This window comes from Haemorhous mexicanus, chromosome 19 (genome assembly GCF_027477595.1).
Source record: "Haemorhous mexicanus isolate bHaeMex1 chromosome 19, bHaeMex1.pri, whole genome shotgun sequence".
Classification (NCBI taxonomy): Eukaryota; Metazoa; Chordata; class Aves; order Passeriformes; family Fringillidae; genus Haemorhous; species Haemorhous mexicanus.
Window position 1 is genome coordinate 3,159,980 of NC_082359.1, and position 19,704 is coordinate 3,179,683.

Here is a 19,704-nt window from a genome sequence, read left to right on the forward strand (position 1 = left end):
AAGACAAAGCCCCAGTACAGGATTTTGAGCTGAACACAGAAAGCAGTATTTTCTTTTGACAATTGTTTTCTTTTACTCACCAATTTTGCATTGCTGTCTGTGGAGTTACAACAATACATCAGGTCACTTCATTTTCTGCATTTTACTTATTTACATGTATGAAAATTTAACAAGCATCTCTCACATCTTATCTTACATATTCACACAATCAGGTACACCTTGGAAGGGGAAGGGACAGGCTGCTGCCAGGCACATCAGATACCAACTGGCACCGATCATTTCCAGGGACTGGAAGCTGATACCATCACACTGTGCTGAATCCAACTGCCCTTGAAAACCATTTGCACTCTCCTTTCTTTACCTCTGCTCTAACTGAAGTTTTGGCAACCAAGGACTGCAGCTACTTGAAACCAAGCTGCGGTCAGGTGATAGATACTGGCAAGCCAAGAGCTCCAATTCTTTTTTTCCAAGCACTTAATCAAATTCTGTTGAATATCAACAGCAATATTGCTCAGGTCCTCTTGGAGCCTCAATATGAATCCAACAGAGAGACTCTTCACTTCTACTTCCTTGCCACAAGGTAGAGCTTCTAGCTGTCTCCCTAAGAGATAGAACCCCATTCACGGGGCACTAGCGTGCATCTTGTCCAGACAGTCAGTCCAGAACATGACGAGCCGGCTGTCTTTGTTCCAGCAGAAGTCTGTGAAGTCTTTCAGCAGCCGGTCTGCGAACTTCTCGTCGCCGGTGGCACTGGAGCGCCAGGTTTTGGTCAGCATGGTGTTGTAGGCCCAGTTGTAGCCGATGCGCTCCTCACAGAACAGGCTCTGCGTGCTGGAGCTCGTGGAGTTGCGCCGGCGCCGCTGCTGCCCGCTGGAAAACTTCCTCTTGGAATATGGCAGCTGCAAAAACACTGTCCCTGCAGGAAACAGGCAGCACTTCAGTCCGAGGCACACCTAAGGCCCTGCTACTGGCAGCTGATGGTTAAATTCCAAACTGAAACTGGCCTGAGTTTCATTTAATTGCCTTTTAACAAGAGAAAATGGGATACACTTTTCCCCTTGGTTCTTAGGTGCTACTTCTTCCTGTACGTTACAACACCAGGAGGGAGTGCACTTTGTCTGCCTTTCTCTTACAAGCACAGAATGAAGCAAAGATGTAGGCTCTGATCCATCTTGCTAGCTCCCCATCAATTTCCAGTCTCTTCTGCAATTTTCCAAACACTGCCTTCCTGTCATTGTTCTCACATCTCAGCAAGCAGACCCTAAAAGCTTGCTCTATCTCCCACACAGTGTCTATGGGTAGAGATGGATCTACAAGAGACCTTAAGCACAAGAACAGAGCACTGACCTGTCCCAACACCTCTCTCCTTCTTGCTTCTGGGTACACATTTATTTACATTGACCTTGGAATAAACTTTGCCTTATTTTTTAAAATTTCCTCATCTTCTGGAAAGAAAAGTTTCAGAGCTGCTGTAAAGCAGGATTTCAAACCAACACCATTTATTAGCAGCAACACTTCGTGCTTTTCATACTGCCCCCTCCAGTTTTCTGGTTTGTGTTTTCTGACACACCTACTTGTCATCTGGTTAGGGACAGAACAGCACAAACATCACTGACAAAACACAAACCACATGTAAAATGGTTCTGTTGTTTGTAATAACCTCCTCCTTGCCACAGAGCCTCCCAAATATTGCTCACCTGTGACATGGATATACTGGGGCTTGTTTTCTGCTGGGAAGTTGAATGCAGAGGCTGAATATTTATCTTGTACAAATCCAAATCTGAAGAAATAGAGACAAGGGGAATTAAAAAAGAAAAGAAAACAAAAAGATAAAAAGAGCCACTTCAGGTAGAATTCCTCAGCCAAAGGCAGGGGCACTAGAGGAAATCCTTCCACTATCCCTTTCTCACAGCCTGAAGGCAAAAGGAAAAGGGATGATGAGAGCTGAGCCTCTCCAAATATTCTCTGGCCCTGCCAGACACAGTGTGAAAGCCTGTCACCCCACACTGCTCAGGCCTGTCACCCCACACTGCTCAGGCCTGTCACCCCACACTGCTCAGGCCTGTCACCCCACACTGCTCAGGCCTGTCCTGACTCGAGCTGGAAAAAGAGCAGCAGCTCCATGCAGTCTCTGACAAAACAGGGCAGCTGCACATGAGAGAGGGAAGAGCAATAGTCAAGACAGAAATTCCCTGGGCATGTTTCAAGCTGCAGCATTATTATTTTCATTATGGCCAACGTTCCATGCAGAACTGCAAGCAGCTTACCTGGCAGTTCTCTGCTGTTCATAGGATACCTGTTGCTCTCCTGCTTTCTAAATAATGAAAGCTGATTTCCAAGCTAAAATCCATTACAAAAGGCAGCCTTCTCTGTCATGAAAAACACCCCAGCATGTACACCAGGAAAGAAACTGGCAGCTTAATCACACTAAGGGATAAGGCTAGATAGTATCCAAAGCTTCCAACAATTCCTTCTTAAACTTGGCCCAACCTCCTCTGCACAGCTCCCACCCCAGTCTCCTGCCTATTGTCAATCATCAGGTGTCATCCAGCTCAAGACAGTGCTAAACACACAAGAAGGAAATAACTGCTCCTTCTCAGGAAGAATCTATTCACAGCCTTTCTGCTTCTAACTTCAAATAACAGGCACTTTGCGAAGGCAGGGCTCTCCCTAGGAGGAGAGCATGGCTCCTAGGGAGTGACAGGCTGAAACAGCACAAGCTGCCCCTGGCCCCCACAGAACCACCTGGGGCTTGGAGGCTGTATTTTAGTCTGTCTGTAAGCAGACTTGAGAGAGGCAGACAGCATAGAACCCAAGTGACTCAGGAGTGACTGTTCAGCACAGGCCTTCATCCCACACTGTCCAGGGAGACAGGAACTGTTTGGTCACCCACTCCACTGCAGACACACCTGTGTGCTATTGCTTCCTGGAGAAGATGCATTCTGTCCCAGTATGTTTCTGGTTCAAAGCCTGAAACAAACAGAAAAGTAACAATTATCTAGTAAAGCTACTTTATTTTCTTCCTTTTAAAGACTTCAGTTTTCCTCAGAAGGCCTCAGTGCACTCCTTTTTTCCCCAGGCCATCTCTTTCAGTCACACTTTTTTGTCAGCTGTCTCAGAGATGTGTCTTGTGCACTCCAGCAGCAGACTCATATCTGAATTTAATATTTGTGTCTCTTGAGATGAAGGAGAGGAACATAAAGCGGGGTGTGGGAGGGGGCAAGGAAGAAGAGTGGGCTGCTGTGTATCACAAGAGTGCTCTGAAAATATTTAATTCAGTCAGCTAGGCTATGGTGACCTCACAGCATATGGATTTGCCTCATTCGTTGTACAGTTACACCTGGACACTGAGTCAAGGGTTAATGAAAATATCTCATTTACTTTGTTAAAACAGAGCCTTTTGCTAATTGTCCCTCCTCATGATGCAGTTTTGCCCTTCTCTGCATGGGGACAGGTCTCTGATCTTGTGGTTCCACCTGAGGTTTACCACAACAGGCTCACTGGAAAGGGCGAGGTCACATTGCAGAAAAGGAGATTGCAGTTTCTCTGCTTAATCTCATGTGCAAACACTGTAACCATTAAAGTAACCATAGCAACAACAAAAGAAGGATGGCAGTGGTGAAAGCCCAATCTTAGGGAGGGGGAGAATAAACAAATGCAAGATGCAAATGCAGAGCAGCTGTGGGTCTACCAGCAAAACAGACACATGAGTCTGTCAAACACAACAGCTACTGGATATGGGTCTGAAAGGGCACAGGGCAAGCATCACTGGGGAGACCACCCTTCCTGTGTGTTGGTGCTTCCTCTGCCCACAATCAGCCTGCCAGCACCCCAGCTTCCTTCAGCACCTCCTTCCCGAGGGGCTGCTGACCTGCAAAAACAGCTCCTTCAGCCACCAGTGCTGTCTGGCTTGGTGGGGTAAAACCTGGTGTTAAACAGTTTGAGTTTTACAGAAGCTGCATTAGGGGGAAAAAAAAAATATCTAAAAATGAAATCTAAAAATTTCATCCTTTACCAGCTGGCTGGTAAAGGAGCTGCTTTATGTCACCTCTGCACCAGCAGTGACCTGTTTGCACAAAGTACCCAGAGGGGTACAAGAAAGTGCATTTCTTACCATCAAACAAATGCTCACTGCCCTCCTTCAGCAAGCAGCTCACGTTGAGTGGGATGAAGAGCTGGGCTCGCAGTGGGTCCCCGTACAGGTAACTGGGCAAGGCAAAGGGGCCTTCCAGCACTGGGACGAGCAGGAAGCCACAGGAGGTGGCCTTCCTGTGCCAGCCCTGAACCTGAGCAGAAATTCACACAATGAATCACAGCACACATGCCAGCTGACGAAGGGCACTTATGTGCATGAGAGCAACTCATTCCCCAAGAATAGATCAGACATGCTCAATTCTCCCCGGGCTCAGCCTGCTCGGCATGGCAGGCACACCAACGTCCTTGCAAGCAAAGCAGTACGAGCACAAGACAACAGGCTTTCCTTTTTCTGAAGTGCTCATCAATCAGAAAGCACTTTAAAATAGGACATTTTTCAGGAACTGATTCAGCCTACTTATCACCAGTGGCTAAACACTTCAGCTTTACTGGAACAGTGCAATTGATCTTAAATAAAAGCAAATCCGACTACCTAGTGCTGTCTGGCTGGGTGGGGTAAAACCTGGTGTTAAACAGTTTGAGTTTTACAGAAGCTGCATTAGGGGGAAAAAAGAAATCTAAAAATGAAATCTAAAAATTTCATCTCAAAATTAAAAAGTGACATGTTTTCATTTCAAAATGTTTTCAGCAAGTTAAAAAAACCCTAAAACATTCCTGAGCAGGAAAAACACATTGCCTGGAAAAGCCCTGTTATGAAAGCAATTCCACTGAGATTTAAAGTTTTAAGGTTTGGGGATAGAAAGAATGTAATGTGAAACAGATTTTTTTCCAAAGACCTGGCTCAGGGCTTAAAATTTGCCTAAGGGGGACTTAAATTTATCACCTTGACCTGCGTTGATCTCTGCATACTGTGCATAAAACCCACTGAAAGCAGAACACACTCAGGCAGACAGAATGCCTAGAGCTGGTGTGATAAATGCTGACCAGATGCAGCAACACTAACAACCACCAGGGAAATTACTTATGGAAATAAAGGCAGATGCAAGCCACTGTCTCTCTCCCTGAGACTTCCTAGCACAATGTCCCCACTTGTCTAAGGGACACAGAGGCCAGCCAGGCACTTCAGGCTGTCCAGAGCAGCAGGATCTCACCATCTCAAAGAGAACAGCTGCAGTCACTGCCATCCAGTGTAACTTGATCTCAAAGGCAGCGTTCAGGGAGAAGTTGCCGTGGTAATAACAGCTGCACCACTCCAGCCGGTCCGTGCGGTTGTTCACATCCACGTCCAGCGTCACCGTGCGCTGCTCGGGCACCGTGGCAGCTGGGCAGCCAAGGGACAGCAGAGTGCACAAGGGCCATTAGAGAGAAGGTGGCAGACAGCATGAAGAGAACAAAAGAACCAAGATCAGTCACTTGAAATTAATCTGTCCTCCCATTCCTCCCCAGGTGTTTTTGGGCTGGCAGAAAAGTCCCAGAATGCGGCTCATCCAGATGACAAAGGACAAAAATCCTGAAGTATTTCTCATGTCAGGGCTATGTGCTACAGAATCACCTCCCCAAGCAGTCAAAAGACATTTCAGCTGCAGTAAGGAGAGAGAACCGAGAACCCAGCAGTTAATCAACAGGCAACTGGTGCCATAGCTAGACAACACCAGCTTCTTCATGCTCAAAACATTGCAAACATTTCTATATGCCTCCACCAGAAACCACAACAGGGTGCTGTTACATGGGGCAGGAGCATTCCAGGACTTTCCACAGCTAAAGGACATTAGAAGTTAAACTTGTTTCTTTAATCCCATATCAATATCCCACATTACCACACTGTTGACATAAGGTGCACATCCAACACTTTCTGTAAAAGCACGAAGAGTCAGCCAAGACATGCAGCAGCATTCTGACCACTGCAACAGCTCCTGGTGCTTTGCAGTAAGGGCTGGGACAGTGCCCAAGATCCAGCTCCCTTTGTGCCCCACACCCCAGCATCCCTCAGGTGATAGAAACCCTCAGGTACCAGGCAGCAGAGGGAGAGAAGCACAGCAGTGGAAGTGACCTGGCTGGTGTCACACACAGGACTGCAAGGCTGGGGACAGAACCCAGATCTCCTGACTTGGAGACCAAAGTCCTGCTATGAAATACACCATCACCATCACCTTTTCTTTTGACAAATACATAATTTAACATTTCTGTAATGTTAAAAATTTATATTAAACAATGGGCTGCAAGGTTCCTATGGGAAAACTTCTGCCTTTTTTATTATTGCATGCATGAGGGATGTGTGTTATCTCTTCCTGAAGTAGATGTGCACCCCTTGATAGGGTCAGCTTTTAAATTCTTATAATTTGATGGCTTGATGCTATTTAAAAAAAAAAAAAACAACCTGAAATCCTTCCTCAAGGTAGATGGAAAGTTCCTGGAGTCACTTTCAAGGTTATAAGAAAACCTTTTACATTGCTATTACTGCAATGTAGAACACGAAAAATAAAAACACAAAAAAAATAAAAGAGCATCACGCAGTTTTGTTTCATAAATAAGTCCCATTTTTGTCTTTGGGAAATGTGTCATTTGCAGTTTCTGAGTTGATCTGGTATTGTCAGACCAACACTGTGAGAGTTTCTTTTTCAGCCTCCTTTGGGATATTGTGAATACCATACTTGTGGTCAGGAGGTTATGGTGCCAACTTTGTAACAAAGTGTGTTGGGAAACAACATCCTGGAAGCTGTGAAACCAAAGCAGCTCAGTCAGGTAGGTGCTGGTCATTAGCCAAGAGGTCAGTGAGAACAGCACAGCCCAGTGTGCCCAAGCTAGCACACTGTGAAGAATGAGCTCCCTGCTCCCTTACACTGTTGCTTTTCCCAGAGAGTGTAGACCCCCTGGTAGGGCTGGGCTGTCTCTCTCCCTTGTCTGCAGCTGCAGCTCACAGGCAAAGCCAGAGGAAACCAGTCCAACAAGGTGAGCTAATCAAAAATACATTAAACACTGATGAGAAATGTCCATGTGTCTGAATTCAGAAGCTTCTGATTATAACCAACTTGTTTTTAGAATATACTCTGGCTTCCATAGGTCAGACTTTAAGAGGACTCACCTGCTTCCCAATTGTCTTCTACTAGTGAGTATTTTACTAATGATTTACTAAGCAAATCGGAGAGGAGCAGGCAGGTTATTCTCCAGTCACAGACTCCACTACATACATGACTACAGTTGCTAGAGCATGCACTGCTACAAATCAAAGGGACAAGATTAGCTGTGTCACAGGTCAGACTTCCACTGGGAAGGGAAAGGGGACAGTCACTGGGCAGGTGATGGGGAAATTGGGAGGGATAAAGATTTGAGAGATACATGGAGCTTGTTCCAGAGCTCCCAATGCTTGCATGCAATTTTATGTCACAGCCTGACATTTAGGGAAGGTGGGGAGGGGAAGAAATAAAAACCACAACCTAATCAAGACCAAGAGAGGAACAAATGAAGTCACGTGGACCAGGGGTCATCTGGGTTTAGTAAAGCTCTTTACCTCAGATGAACTGCTGAAGTTTTTTTGGAATACTGTTTAGAAGAGGGACAGCACAGAAGCATCATTTAAAGCAGTTCCTTTGGAAGAAAAAACTTCCACGCTCAATTTTTCTACAAGAAACTATAATTCCTGGAAAACCCAGACTGCATGAGAGCAATCTGAAGGCATTTATCACTCATTCAAGGGCTGTAAATTAGTTAAATAGTGAAATGGACATAATCCCAACTGAAAGGAAAAGGACAGCTACTCAGGTGTGTAATAGCCACATGCTACACTCTGCTCCTGGCTGGTGTTAAATGAAAGGTCAGGGGGACACTGAGGCACACTTCTACTCATCCCCAGGGGGGCAGGCCTGCTGAGTCTCAGTCTTCTCAGCTCACAAGACAGCACAGACAGAGGAATGGGAATGGTTTTCTCAGGCTAAATAGTGACTAAGAGACCAAACCATGAAGAGGATCTGGCCCCAGTGCCTCCAGCCTCCACAATACTTTCATGCCAGCCAGTTCAGGCTTCAGCTCTAGCCAGCCACCGAGCTAATGAGGTTGGATACCAGCCAAGGCAACAGATTTATCATGTGACAGGGAAAATAACCTGCATATGCTGACTTCAGGGAATTAACCATTAGTTCAGGCTTCCTATCCTTAATGCTTTTGGATTTCTGATGCTGTTCCTCTTCAAAGAAGGCTCTCAGAAATACACAAGAATTACTGTGACTTCAGGTTTAAGAGATACTACACCTGCAGTAAGGCACTTGTCTTCAGAAGGTTAAATATACACAACAGGAGAAAAGCAAAACTTTTCTTTTTATCCTTAATTGCTAGGCCTTTAACAGATGTATCTAAATAAACCTGAAGCTGCAGTTCCATAGCAATGATTTTTCTTTTAAACGAGGAAAGGAGAACAAAAGCAAGTGACTCAGGCTGGCCTGGACATGGAACAAGAAGCTGACAAAGCAATGGGGTCAGTCACGCAGCCAGTGTGTTTCATGGGCTGTTAGAGCAGTCAGGGTTACTCTCCACACATCAGAGAACATTAGATACTAATGGGACCTTGCCCAGCAGCAAGGCCTTCCTACTGCTTCCATACCACAGGGACCATGTGCAGCTGGGCTGCACAGACTCATTAATGCAAGGAGTCTGGTTCAGATTAGCTAGAAAGCCTCCAGCACATCACAGAAAACTTCTAACACATCTGGAGCTCACTGTGGCTCTTGCCCCTAGGAAGCAATTCGATATGTAATTTTCAGAACAGTGTGGTCACTTTGCTGTTCTCACAACTTAGCCCTCCATACTCCTCTCAGGTTGTGAACAGTCTCTCTGGATTTGCAAGGAGACAAAGTATCTTCCTCCCCAAGTTCTAGAGGTTCAGGAAGAAGGAATATTTTAAGAAACACTTTTTAATGTATTCCAGTACTTGGAAGTAAAAGTTTCCTGCCCAGCCAGTGAAACACACCTCCAGCACATGAGAGCGAGTGCACGTGCAAGACACTGTAAGGCCAGCATGAAATTTGCAGCTTGATTGCTGGTCCACGTGAGATCATCCCCTTGGCTGGCTGCTCTTCCCCTTTCAAACTATCCCCTTGAACTTCCCCAGCTGTCACCTGTGCTGTGCATCTACCTAAGAGTGCAGCTGCCTGGCTCCGTCCTCCGAAACTGCGGCTAAAGGAACTGTGCCTACTTGCATAGGAGGCGGGGCGGCTGGGCAGCCAGGGCAGCAGGAACGCCGGGATCTCCGAGTGCAGCAGCTCTTCTGCCACAAAGGCCACCTCAAACCATTTCCTCTGGAAGGCTGAGAAGTCATCCATGGCAGCTGTGTGCCACATGGCAGGCTGTTGCAGCCCCACTGCACGAGGGGAAGTTCGGTTAGAAACAAGTGTGTCGTGGATATATTTTATGAAAAATCCTTTTGCTAGGATTTTTTTCTCCTGAGAAGCTGAGAGGCCTCAGAAGCAAAATGTAAACAATGATTCTCTGCTGCTGTGGAATGCAACAGGTTCATCTGTGATTGGTCTCATGTGGCTGTTTTTAATTAATGGCCAATCACAGTCAGCTGGCTCGGACTCTCTGGTCAGTCACAAGATTTTATCATTCCATTCCTTTCTATTGCTTGCTAGCCTTCTGATGAAAACCTTTCTGCTATTCTTTAGTATAGTTTTAATATACTATAATACGTAATATACTATATATATATAAATATACTATACTTTTAATATAATATATATCATAAAATAATAAATCAGCCTTCTGAAACATGGAGTCAAGATTCTCATCTCTTCCCTCGTCCTGGGACCCCTGGGAACACCACCACACAAGTGGACAAGGCTCAGACAGAAAAGTAGCTCTTGATGAAAAAAAGGCAGGATAAAAATTACTTTATGTTTTCTGCTATTCTTTTTTTTTTCCCTTAATTAAAAAGGCCAAATTTCACAGACTCTTGAGATCAGTGGTTTTGGTTGCTCCCAAGATGCATTCCTGCTGCAGCACCTTAAGAATCAAGAAGAGCCTAGTGATTATGCAAAGGGATAGTGAGGAAAGTCTTGTAATAACAATGCTGACCTCGGTCTGGTTCTTTGTCCACAACAATCTTGTAAAAATAAAAGCCATAAATAAAGGTTCGTAAAGCTTCTCCAGATGCATGGACAATAAGCTGCTCTTCTAACATTTTCTGAACAAGAAAAAGAAAGAACAGAGCAAACATGATAAAGAAATCACTCGTCCAATTACATAAAAAGGTTGCTAGAGAACATTAGGAAGTAATTTTCTTTTCCTTGGCATCTTTTGTCCAGACATGTACCTAACAAGAATACCAGCACAGTTATCTCTTCATATTCAATAAATGTAGCAGTTTCTTTTCTCCCTGAGAAATTACATTTGACCTTTCTACAGATGTCTGTCTTCCTCTCATACCCTGCTCTGGTTTTATAGATGGATTCAATGAAGGTAAGAGTTTGGAAGCATTCTAAGCTCTCTGTTAATTGATATGGGATCTCAGCAGAGGAATGAACTCCAGAACATTTCCAACCTTCTGCCCCTGACACAGTTCAATACAGAAAAATCCCTTGATGAATACAAGCAGTGTTCCTGCATAAAGTGTGTCTGCTTCAGATCTGAAAGGTCATATGCTGGTTTTATTACAACTTTATTAACTAATTATCAGAAAGGAAAACCAAATCACAGCCCAGTGCCTCAATTCCAACACAATGCAGAGCACTTGGTGAGTGCCAGCTAATTGGAGGTTATCAACAGAACCATCATCATATAAGTAGAAAAAAATATGTATTACTAGTGAAGAATATGCTGCTGTTTTGTGATAGGGAATCCAAAAAATGTCATCATTACCTCGTATTCTGTTAAGCACTGCTTTCAATGCTCATCCATAAGAGGATTTTAATAAGTAACAGAAGTTATTGCTATGCTTTGCTCTAAAACCTTCCTTTCTTCCCAGAGGGAGGCATTTCTGGCCCTCCACATGCTCCTGGATAGTTTCCTTACCTGCATGATGTCAATGGCCATGGCCTGGGTGTGCACCCCTTCCACGTTATTCACCAGCCAGTGCACAACTTCTGCACTGATGAAGCAGTAGGGGGAGAGCCCCTTCTGTTCAGAGAGCAGCTGGATCCCTGTGCTGAAGCACAGCAAGTCACACGTGTTAACACAGGCTGAGAGCTCTTTTAGGTAACAAAGACAAAAATCACTGCTGGGGCAAAGAAAAAAAGGGAGAGGGAGGATAGAATACAGGAGAGGAAATGTCCAGGAGTGATGTCTCATTGGCTTCTGGTAACAAGATGAAGAGCTGTCATTGACAGCACTTGAATGACTTACTGGAAATTCTTGATTTGACAAGGTTCTGGGACTCTAATAATTGAAGCCTTTGCTTGTATCTCAATTTCTATAAAATTCCTTATGAGAGAGTCTGGAACTGAATAACAAAATGAAGTTTAAAACTCTTCAACAGCTGACATGGGGCTCTCCTTTGGCTGGCTCCACTTCTCATGTCCTCTTATTAAACATCTCATCACATGTTAAGCACATTTATATTAAAAACTTACGTGGGGTGTTTCATGGCTTCAAGAATCTCTACCAAAGTGGAGGAGGAAGTCAGAGCACTTGTTGAACACTGCTGAGAGCTGGGCAGTAAACAGAAGCATTTTCAGAAATCAAAGAAGCTGCTAGATTTGTTCAAATATGTACATTTAAGAAAATTGCTCTCTCTTCTCAACAATGACTTTGCCACATTTATTTCCTTTTCCATCTCAAGCACAACTAAAAGCATCAGATGAGCATTTCCCCCCTGAGCTCACCAGGACATTGCTATATGGACCCAATGCAAATGTGTCACATCCAGCTGTACTCAGCAGCAATTGAGAACAAACATTTTGAAGTAGGCTAATTTTTTTTTACTGTAATATACAACCACAGGAAACAGGAGCTAATAAAGTTTATTTTCAACACTGCTTCCTCCCCAGTGTCTTGCTTCCAGGTTAGAACCTCTTGGATTTCATCAACCTACTCGATCCAATTAGACCTGCAGCCCCACCCCGCACCCCTTGCCAAAACAGACAAGATGTCAATTCAAAGCCTGGTTTCCTACTAGCAGATTTCAGAAATGGAATTTCTTCATTTTTTGAAGAATGAAGCCCTTCTTGTGGGTGGAAAAAATCAGGCCTTGTGTGTTCATTTAATTCTGGAAAACTGGGTTGCAGGGCTTATTTTACTACCACTCTGTCTGCACGTGGAAATGCTGCAGCAAGGTCTTGTGACAAGTGCCTGCTCGTGCTGACAGGCACAGCACAGCCTGTTCCCAGCTCCTGCTTAAGTGCCCATTCCCTGACAGCAGCAAGGGGCTGGAACTGAACAGCTCTGCAGTTCAGCACTGCTGTGCCTCTCCTACCTGCCCTCTGCAGCACCAGCTGTGCTGTATCCTGGCTCTGCAGCATTCTGGGTGCTCCCCAGGGCCTGGGTGCTGCCCCTGTCAGGGACCTGCCCCGTGGGTAGCAAGGTGCTGCCATCAGAGGTTGCAGGAACTGATTGATCAATAGAGACCTGGGAGGAGCAAACACAGCAACATTTCTCAATTTCTCTGTGAAATTCACCATGCAATCCATTTCCCATCTTCTCCCCTCCCCACGTCATCTGTGCCTCAGCCCAAGTTAGTCAACAGCAAGCAATGCTCTAAGGAAGCACAGGCATATGCAGAAGGGATAAATACAGCCTTACTTTGTCATCACTACAGAGCTCCTGACAAACAACAAATTCAGACCCAAATAAAGACGAGGATCACCAACCCAGCAACAATTGCATTGAGAGAACTACTGGCAAAAGAGCAACACCAGCCCAACCCTGACATTTTCAACCCGAGGAGATAACTATGATCATCAACACACAACAGGACACTTTATCACTATGGGAAGGTAGTAAGCATTTAGCAAATACAGTTTGAAGTCTAACTCTCAAAAATATGCAAATGTATCACACGAATTCAAGTTTCATAATGCTCCAAAAAAACCCAGCTCATCTTCCCTCCTTTCTCAGGGCAGTGGAGAAGGCTGGTTGACACCCACCCACACCTATGTCGCCAAGACAACAGGAACACTTTCCTCCCGCAGGAACACTCGCACTATTCCAATGGTAGACTGAATAGTTCACAAAATTACCATAAAATCATTTCAGAAAGAGCATGAATGCTGGAGGATTCAGCTGAGTACAGGCTGTAATTGCCATCTGTCATTAACACGTATGGGTTAGTAAAGGCACATTATATAAAAGCTGGAGAGGTGGGGGAGAGAACACGCACGGCAGAGGAACTCGAACTCAAGCTGGTGTAAACATGGGGGCTGCTCTGCCGTGCTGAATCCACAGCACACACACAGCTAAAAATCACAAAGCTGGTAGCTTGACTTAGGTCTGACTGCCAGAAGTCCTTTATTTATGCCATTTCTCACACCCCAAAAATCTCTAATGGCAGATGTCCCTTTTTGGGCAGCCAAAACCAGCAGATGCTCCAGGGTCAACTCTTCAGTGCCCACAGCCAGCAACAGCATCTCTCCCTCCCCAGGGCTCACTTCAAGCAGCAGCATTTCCCATGGCCACAGTGTTACTGCCAATTCCTAACTGGTGTCAAGTGGACAAATTACTTCAGTCACAAGGACTCTTTTAAACCAAGATGGTACTATATATTTTCAGCCTCAGTTGTTCAGGAATCCAAGGAGACAATTTGACTTGGATATCTCCAGAGTCACCTGTCAAACACCACAGAGGAAATTTAGCCAAGAACCAGACAAGTGAGCTGTTGCCATTTTGTTCAGTGAGGGAAGATGGAAAACAAGCACTTATTGAAAAACAAAAGGAGCAGCTTTAGTAGTTGACAAGACAGGACTGCAAAGGACAGCGAGACAGGGCACATGAACATCCAAAACACAGCACAGACTTTGAATGGTGGAAAAAAATGCTTGCATCTGCCACTTTGTTCTGCCAGCACTGTACATCTCACTCTCAATGGAAAACCAACACAGGTTCCCAGCGTGTTAAGCTCAGGACACAAATGCTGTCCATCACCTCAATCCAAATCCAGAGATGACAACAACCCATTGCAAACTGACCTGGGAGTAGAAGGCTGAAGCTGTGCGAGGGCTGCGAACAAAGTCCATAAAGAAGGCCCCATCCTGAAGGCATCAGAGGAAGTAGGCCCATTAATGGCAACAGCAACAGCAACAAGGAGTTCAAGAAAAGCAAATACAAGGTTGTGCGAGTATGAAATGACCACAGAGAGAAAGTATGAGGAGAATGTAAATCCCAGACCCAGACGGTCAGATGCAGCAGAATGCACAGCACCAGGAATTACTCACACATATCTTTACTTTCTCTCTCTGTAACAAGACATTGCTCTTCCTTGGCACAGATGCATTCCCAACATTTTTAAACCCACACTGATCAGAAGCCAATTGAAACTGCAGCCTTCCCTCCATACTTCAAAGGAGAAAGCCTTGAGCTCTGAAGTATGGGGGCTTCCATCCCAAATACAAAACTGAAATACAGAAACCACAGTGTAATGACAAATATCCAAAGAAGGACAGGATTTTATTCTAATCTTTAGACATTCAAATGATAAAGAAAGAGAGGCAGAGGAGCTCTTTTCAGGAAGCACCCTCTTCCTCTTACATGCAGGTCTGGTATGGTGCAAAGGAAAGGGAAGAAAAACTCATCACAAAGATCCTTCCCACACTGTGTTTAATACTTCTTGCAAAATTAAACAGACACTGCCTGTGCTACGCTCCTGCCTACTGACAAACCCCAGTGCATTTATCCCCAGCTGCTATTCAAAGATGTGTCACGATTCTCTTATCACACAAGACAATGTAGTGGAACTCATCTAGATTTTCATTCCCTATTTGCAATTCTTTATTCTGTTCCCTTGGCAAAATATTTTTGTCTAGCCTGCAGTTAAGATGATGCTTACCTTGGTACATACATATAAAACAGCCTCTGGGAAGAATCAGTGCCAGGGTTACCTGACTGGCAATTTACATTGTGCAGAAGCAGAGCCAAGTGCCCTGGATCCATAAGGGCAAAGACTTCCCCAACAGAGCACAGATCAAGTGAACTCCCTGGGTTAAAACCACAGTGTTGCCCAGTAACTGGCTCAAGTGACTTGTCAATTCTACTCTGAAACAAAGTGATGCAAAGCCAGTGGCTCAGTTTTCATCTGGAATGACTCAAGCACTGAAGGGCATCCTAGAAAAGCACTTGCTCCCTTGGCTGCTGGCAGAGCTCACAGCTGTGATAATTTGTCAATTCTCTGGCTGCAAGTGTGTGGAAAGCCAGAGCTCCCTGTGCTGAGGAGCCCTGCAGGGGCTGTGACACGAGGCACACGCTGGCTCTGTTCCCAAGTGAGCACAATGCTGCCTGCCCACTGGCATCTTTCCAACAGGCATAAGCCATCAATCAGGAGATTGCAATTGCTTATCTCCCAGTCCCTGTGTGTAAATATTTACTGGAGTGTTTACTGCTGCAGCATGAAAGGCCTTCAGTTGATAGCACACTCTTCCAGAGTCTCCAGTCGGCCTCCCAGAGAGGCTTTTGAACATGACTTTTAACATTCCTCACAATGGCATTTTCTGGTAGCACAAAGTCTGCTGGTTTGGTCCCAGCACTCCTGTGCCACTGCTGGGGAAGCCCACTTGGCCTCTTGCCCCCCCTGCCACAGAGAACAACTGGACACAACATTCTTCTCTCCTGTTTCTCACATGGAATTTCCACCAGTTTTACTGGCAGAGAGGGACATTTAAGATTTCTGTATTTAAAAAGAGAAGCTGAATTTTCAAAATGGTAGAAGAGAAGGATGCAAAGCCTGAATTATGATGTGGAGGTTTGCACACACACCTCGAGTCAGTTTGAGCACCTGCTGTTTGCAGGCCTAGCACACCCTGCTCCAGACTCTCATCTGTGCTCTCCAAACACTGATACTACAAGGAAGTGTCTAGTACTAAGATGATCACAGTTGCTCTATCACTTCAACTTTCAATATCTAGGTCTCCAGGATAACACAATACTTGTTCCTGGTGGTGGCACAAAACAGTGGATGTAGAAACATTAGATGCTTAGAGAAAAATGCCGAAGGAAGTGTTGATTGTGGTGAATCTGAGAACTTTTTCTTTACAATATTTGAACTGTTAAACCCAAAGACAGGTCACATTTAAGTCCTCTACCTTTATTCAGTTCCTTGTTACTTCAGTTGAAAGACCTTCATGTCAGAACACAGAAAAATAATCCAGTATTTCTGGTTGGACTTGGAGGCAGAGTTGCTGCTCTCTGGGGTCTCACAGGACAGTGGACAGAAAGGCTGAGGAATAGCACAGTCTTTTAAGTGCCTCAAGAGAGCTCCAGGAAGATCACTTTCTCCAGCCTGGAGTCCAGCCAGTGAAGGAATGACACCTAAATCACTTCTCAGGAACACACCCCCTCTGCTAAAGAGAGGCAAGAGATTCAAGTTCCTGCTGTTAAAATCCCACTCAGTGTTCACACTGTCACAAGCTGGAGGTTGATTTTGCTCTCCAAGACAGCCTGCACACAGATGCACACAGCACTGCACTGCTACACCCAACAGTCAAGCCATGACTGAAATGAAATGTGCTACCAGCAAAGGAAATGCACTAACTAGCAAACAGCACTTAGCTCAGCAAAATGCTGAGACAGCGTCCCCGGGATTCCACACCATTGTCACTCTTACAGAATTGAATTCCTCTGCCCTTGCACAGGAGCAGCCCTTGCTGGATTTGAGTAAAATGTGGTATGATGTAGTCAAGTGCTCAGAGAAATAAACTTTGATTATTTGAGGAATTCTTATGTAGAAAGAGCAGCTAAAGAAAGCCCAGGGGGTCCTTACCTTGCGAGGGCTGTCCATATAGGTGGGTGTGATAGCAATGCTCCCACTCTCTGAAGGCTGGCCAGAGCTCTTCCCAGAAAGCATTGCTGCTTGCTGTTCCCCCAGGGTCCTAAAAGAAAAGGAAGGAATGGAGCTTATTCAAACAGCTTTGGTGTCAGCTTCCCCCCAGAGGCAACTGCTGCAGAGGGGTACTGCTGTATTTTCAGATATTTGCTTTCCCACACACTGAGGCACAGACCCAACATTCCAAAAGTACCTTTTACCCCCACAAACAACATGGACCCTTGCACTCAGTTTTATGATGCATGTGTAATACTAATATAGCATTTAAAACGTTAATCTCTTATGTATTTAACAAAACATGAGGCAAGGTTCCCCAAATGTGCTTTAGGCAGCCCAGGAGGGATGTTCTTGGCTCCTCACACCGCCTGTAGAGACTCACTTCTGACTGGCTTCCATCTGCAGCAGAGCTGAGAGTGCTGAGGTTCCCTTTTTCCCAATGGGAGGTCCAGACTGCTCCAGGGAGTGAGTGGGAATTGGACCAGCAATCTGCAAGCCTTTCATGGCAGACCCTTTCTAACAAAGAAAAAATGGAGGCACAGACTCAGTCAAGCTAGGCTTAACCAGTAAGCAAGAACACAACACCTCAAGTCAGCAGGGCTTAATTAAGCCCACTTCAAAAAGGGAGTCAAACCACTGGTACCCAAGAAGTGGAATAGCCTAGTGTCTTTTGTGGATGTTATCCTGAAAAGAAAATGTTTGTTATTCTGGAAAAGGTGAATTTGCTTCAAAATAAATTACCCCATTTGCTGTGAGAATGGGAACAGGATTTAATACACATTAGCCAGTTTCTCTTCAGCCTCTTGAAACTACTGTTTACCAAAAAATTCACTCACATATTTCTCTTTTCCCAATCCTTCTCCTGAATCTGCAGCACAGAACCAGTCCAGGTTAACCCAGAAGTGCCCAGCTCAACTACCTCAGGCCCCTTTGGATGAACTGTGTGCATCACAAGGCAGAGTGGTGCACCCAGGCTAAGCCCACCTGCAGCACAAAGCAGAGCACACCTGCAAAGAGGAAGCATCAGGCTCCTGGGTAACAAAGACTGGCCACGGTGTAAAACAGAGCAGTGCCAGGACAAGATGGTGCAGAAGAGCCTGGCTTGTCCCTGAGCAAGAACTGCCCTGAGCCTGGGTCCAGCCACAGCAGCACAGGATGCTCATCCCAGGGCCATTTCCTCAAGCTGTTGAAGGAACCAGCTCTGTTTCCTCTCCCAAAACATCACTTCTGTGATGCAAAAGGAGCACATGAAGCCCCAGTGTCTGAAAGCTGACACAGCACAGGGCTCAGCAGTGTCCTTCAGGGGCACCGTGCCCCACCTGCCCGGGGGGCTCTCGGGTCTCCCTGGGCCCCCAGCGGCCCAGGGCACGCCCAGCCCCAGCGGGACTCACTCGGATCATGCGATCGGAGCGGTGGCGGCGGCGGATGCGGTTCAAGCCCTCCACGAAGCGGATGAAGCCATCGAGGAGCTGCCACTCCTCCTCGTCCGAGCGCGGCTTGTCGCCGTACACGTCGCAGTGCGCCTCCCCCTCCATGATGCGCTTGGTGGCGCTGATGCAGGCGGGCAGCAGCAGGAACCGCGTCCTCCAGAACTTCAGCGACTCGATAAGGCTGCAGCAATGTGGAAGGCAGCACAGAGGTCAGCACTTTCCTGAGAAGGGTTTTCCACAATCTAAAGTATAAATCTTGATACCTGCTGCACTTTCCAGTGAGTGCAGCGACCACCCTCGCTGCTATCCCCGAGACAGAACCAGCACAAGTGCAAAGGAATGGTCAGAATTTGAATATCCCTGGCAACAAGGCTATCCTCAGAGTAATTGTCACACAGAGATATGCTTTCTTTTCTGTAAAAGATAGGCCCCAAAAGCTTTTTCTCTAAAAATATGCAAGCAAAAAGGAATTTTCAAGGTGCACATTAGCGTAGGAGGTATTTTGACTGAGACCTGAAAAGAAAAGATGATAAAGACTGGTTGTGTGGAGAGAAGATATCAAAAAAACTAGTGATACTAGTGGAGATATTGCACATTTCTGGTAAGCACTTGCTCCACAGCTTAGGAGTAGGACTACATGTCAAGCCCAGCACTCAAGCAAACCTGCAAAAGCTTCAAAATAAATGGAAGTTTTGAGTCAGATCCAGAAATCAGTAAGAAGCCAAGAAAAGCATCTGTGTGGTACAAAATGCTAACTTATTTCTTTGCATTTCTAGCAGAGGAAAAAAGTTCATGCTCAATTTTGAGATCAAGAGTCTGTATCAAAGGTCAGATTAAGCAGCAGCAACATAGAGCAAGGTTCCCACAAGGCAACAGCTGCTGGAAGCTGACAGTGAAAGCAGGCCAGATATTCTCCCTGGAGTACTGAGCATTCGTGGGTTGAACTTGATGATGAAATTTTAGGTCAAAAAGAAAAAGAGGCAATTAGGACAAAGAACAGTCTGGATGGAAAAGAAGCTCTCACCTGAAATCCTCTGAGCCAGCAGAGCAGATATACTGATCCAAGTAATTCCACTTGTACTCTTCTAGTCTCTCATGGGAAAATTCTACCCAGCAAGAGACAAACTCAGAGTCAGAGTGTGAGGGGCACAAACTGTAGGTGTAGTTTATCTGAGCAGATTCATATGGATACCTAAAAGATCAAACACAAGTATTAAGCTCAGTATTATT

At 45.4% G+C, this 19,704-nt stretch overlaps 1 protein-coding gene across 9 annotated transcripts in view; it reads right to left on the reverse strand.

Moving 5' to 3' along the window:
* Positions 1-48: 48 nt before the first annotated feature.
* Positions 49-19,704, reverse strand: part of DEPDC5 (DEP domain containing 5, GATOR1 subcomplex subunit) — a 42,539-nt gene continuing 22,883 nt past the window's right edge. For 4 of the 9 annotated variants that reach the window (XM_059863916.1, XM_059863915.1, XM_059863914.1 and 1 more), the window contains exons 29-43: positions 19,499-19,666; positions 18,436-18,655; positions 17,427-17,560; positions 16,985-17,093; positions 14,202-14,264; positions 12,494-12,645; positions 11,652-11,729; positions 11,095-11,227; positions 10,159-10,267; positions 9,221-9,445; positions 5,247-5,416; positions 4,115-4,286; positions 2,910-2,970; positions 1,698-1,780; positions 49-916 (exon numbers count right to left, since the gene is read on the reverse strand). In XM_059863916.1, coding sequence (XP_059719899.1) covers positions 621-916; positions 1,698-1,780; positions 2,910-2,970; positions 4,115-4,286; positions 5,247-5,416; positions 9,221-9,445; positions 10,159-10,267; positions 11,095-11,227; positions 11,652-11,729; positions 12,494-12,645; positions 14,202-14,264; positions 16,985-17,093; positions 17,427-17,560; positions 18,436-18,655; positions 19,499-19,666 — 2,173 coding nt within the window. In that variant the 3' untranslated portion in view covers positions 49-620. The remainder of the gene's footprint in view (positions 917-1,697; positions 1,781-2,909; positions 2,971-4,114; positions 4,287-5,246; positions 5,417-9,220; positions 9,446-10,158; positions 10,268-11,094; positions 11,228-11,651; positions 11,730-12,493; positions 12,646-14,201; positions 14,265-16,984; positions 17,094-17,426; positions 17,561-18,435; positions 18,656-19,498; positions 19,667-19,704) is intronic. The other 5 variants (XM_059863920.1, XM_059863922.1, XM_059863921.1 and 2 more) reach the window with 2 other exon arrangements.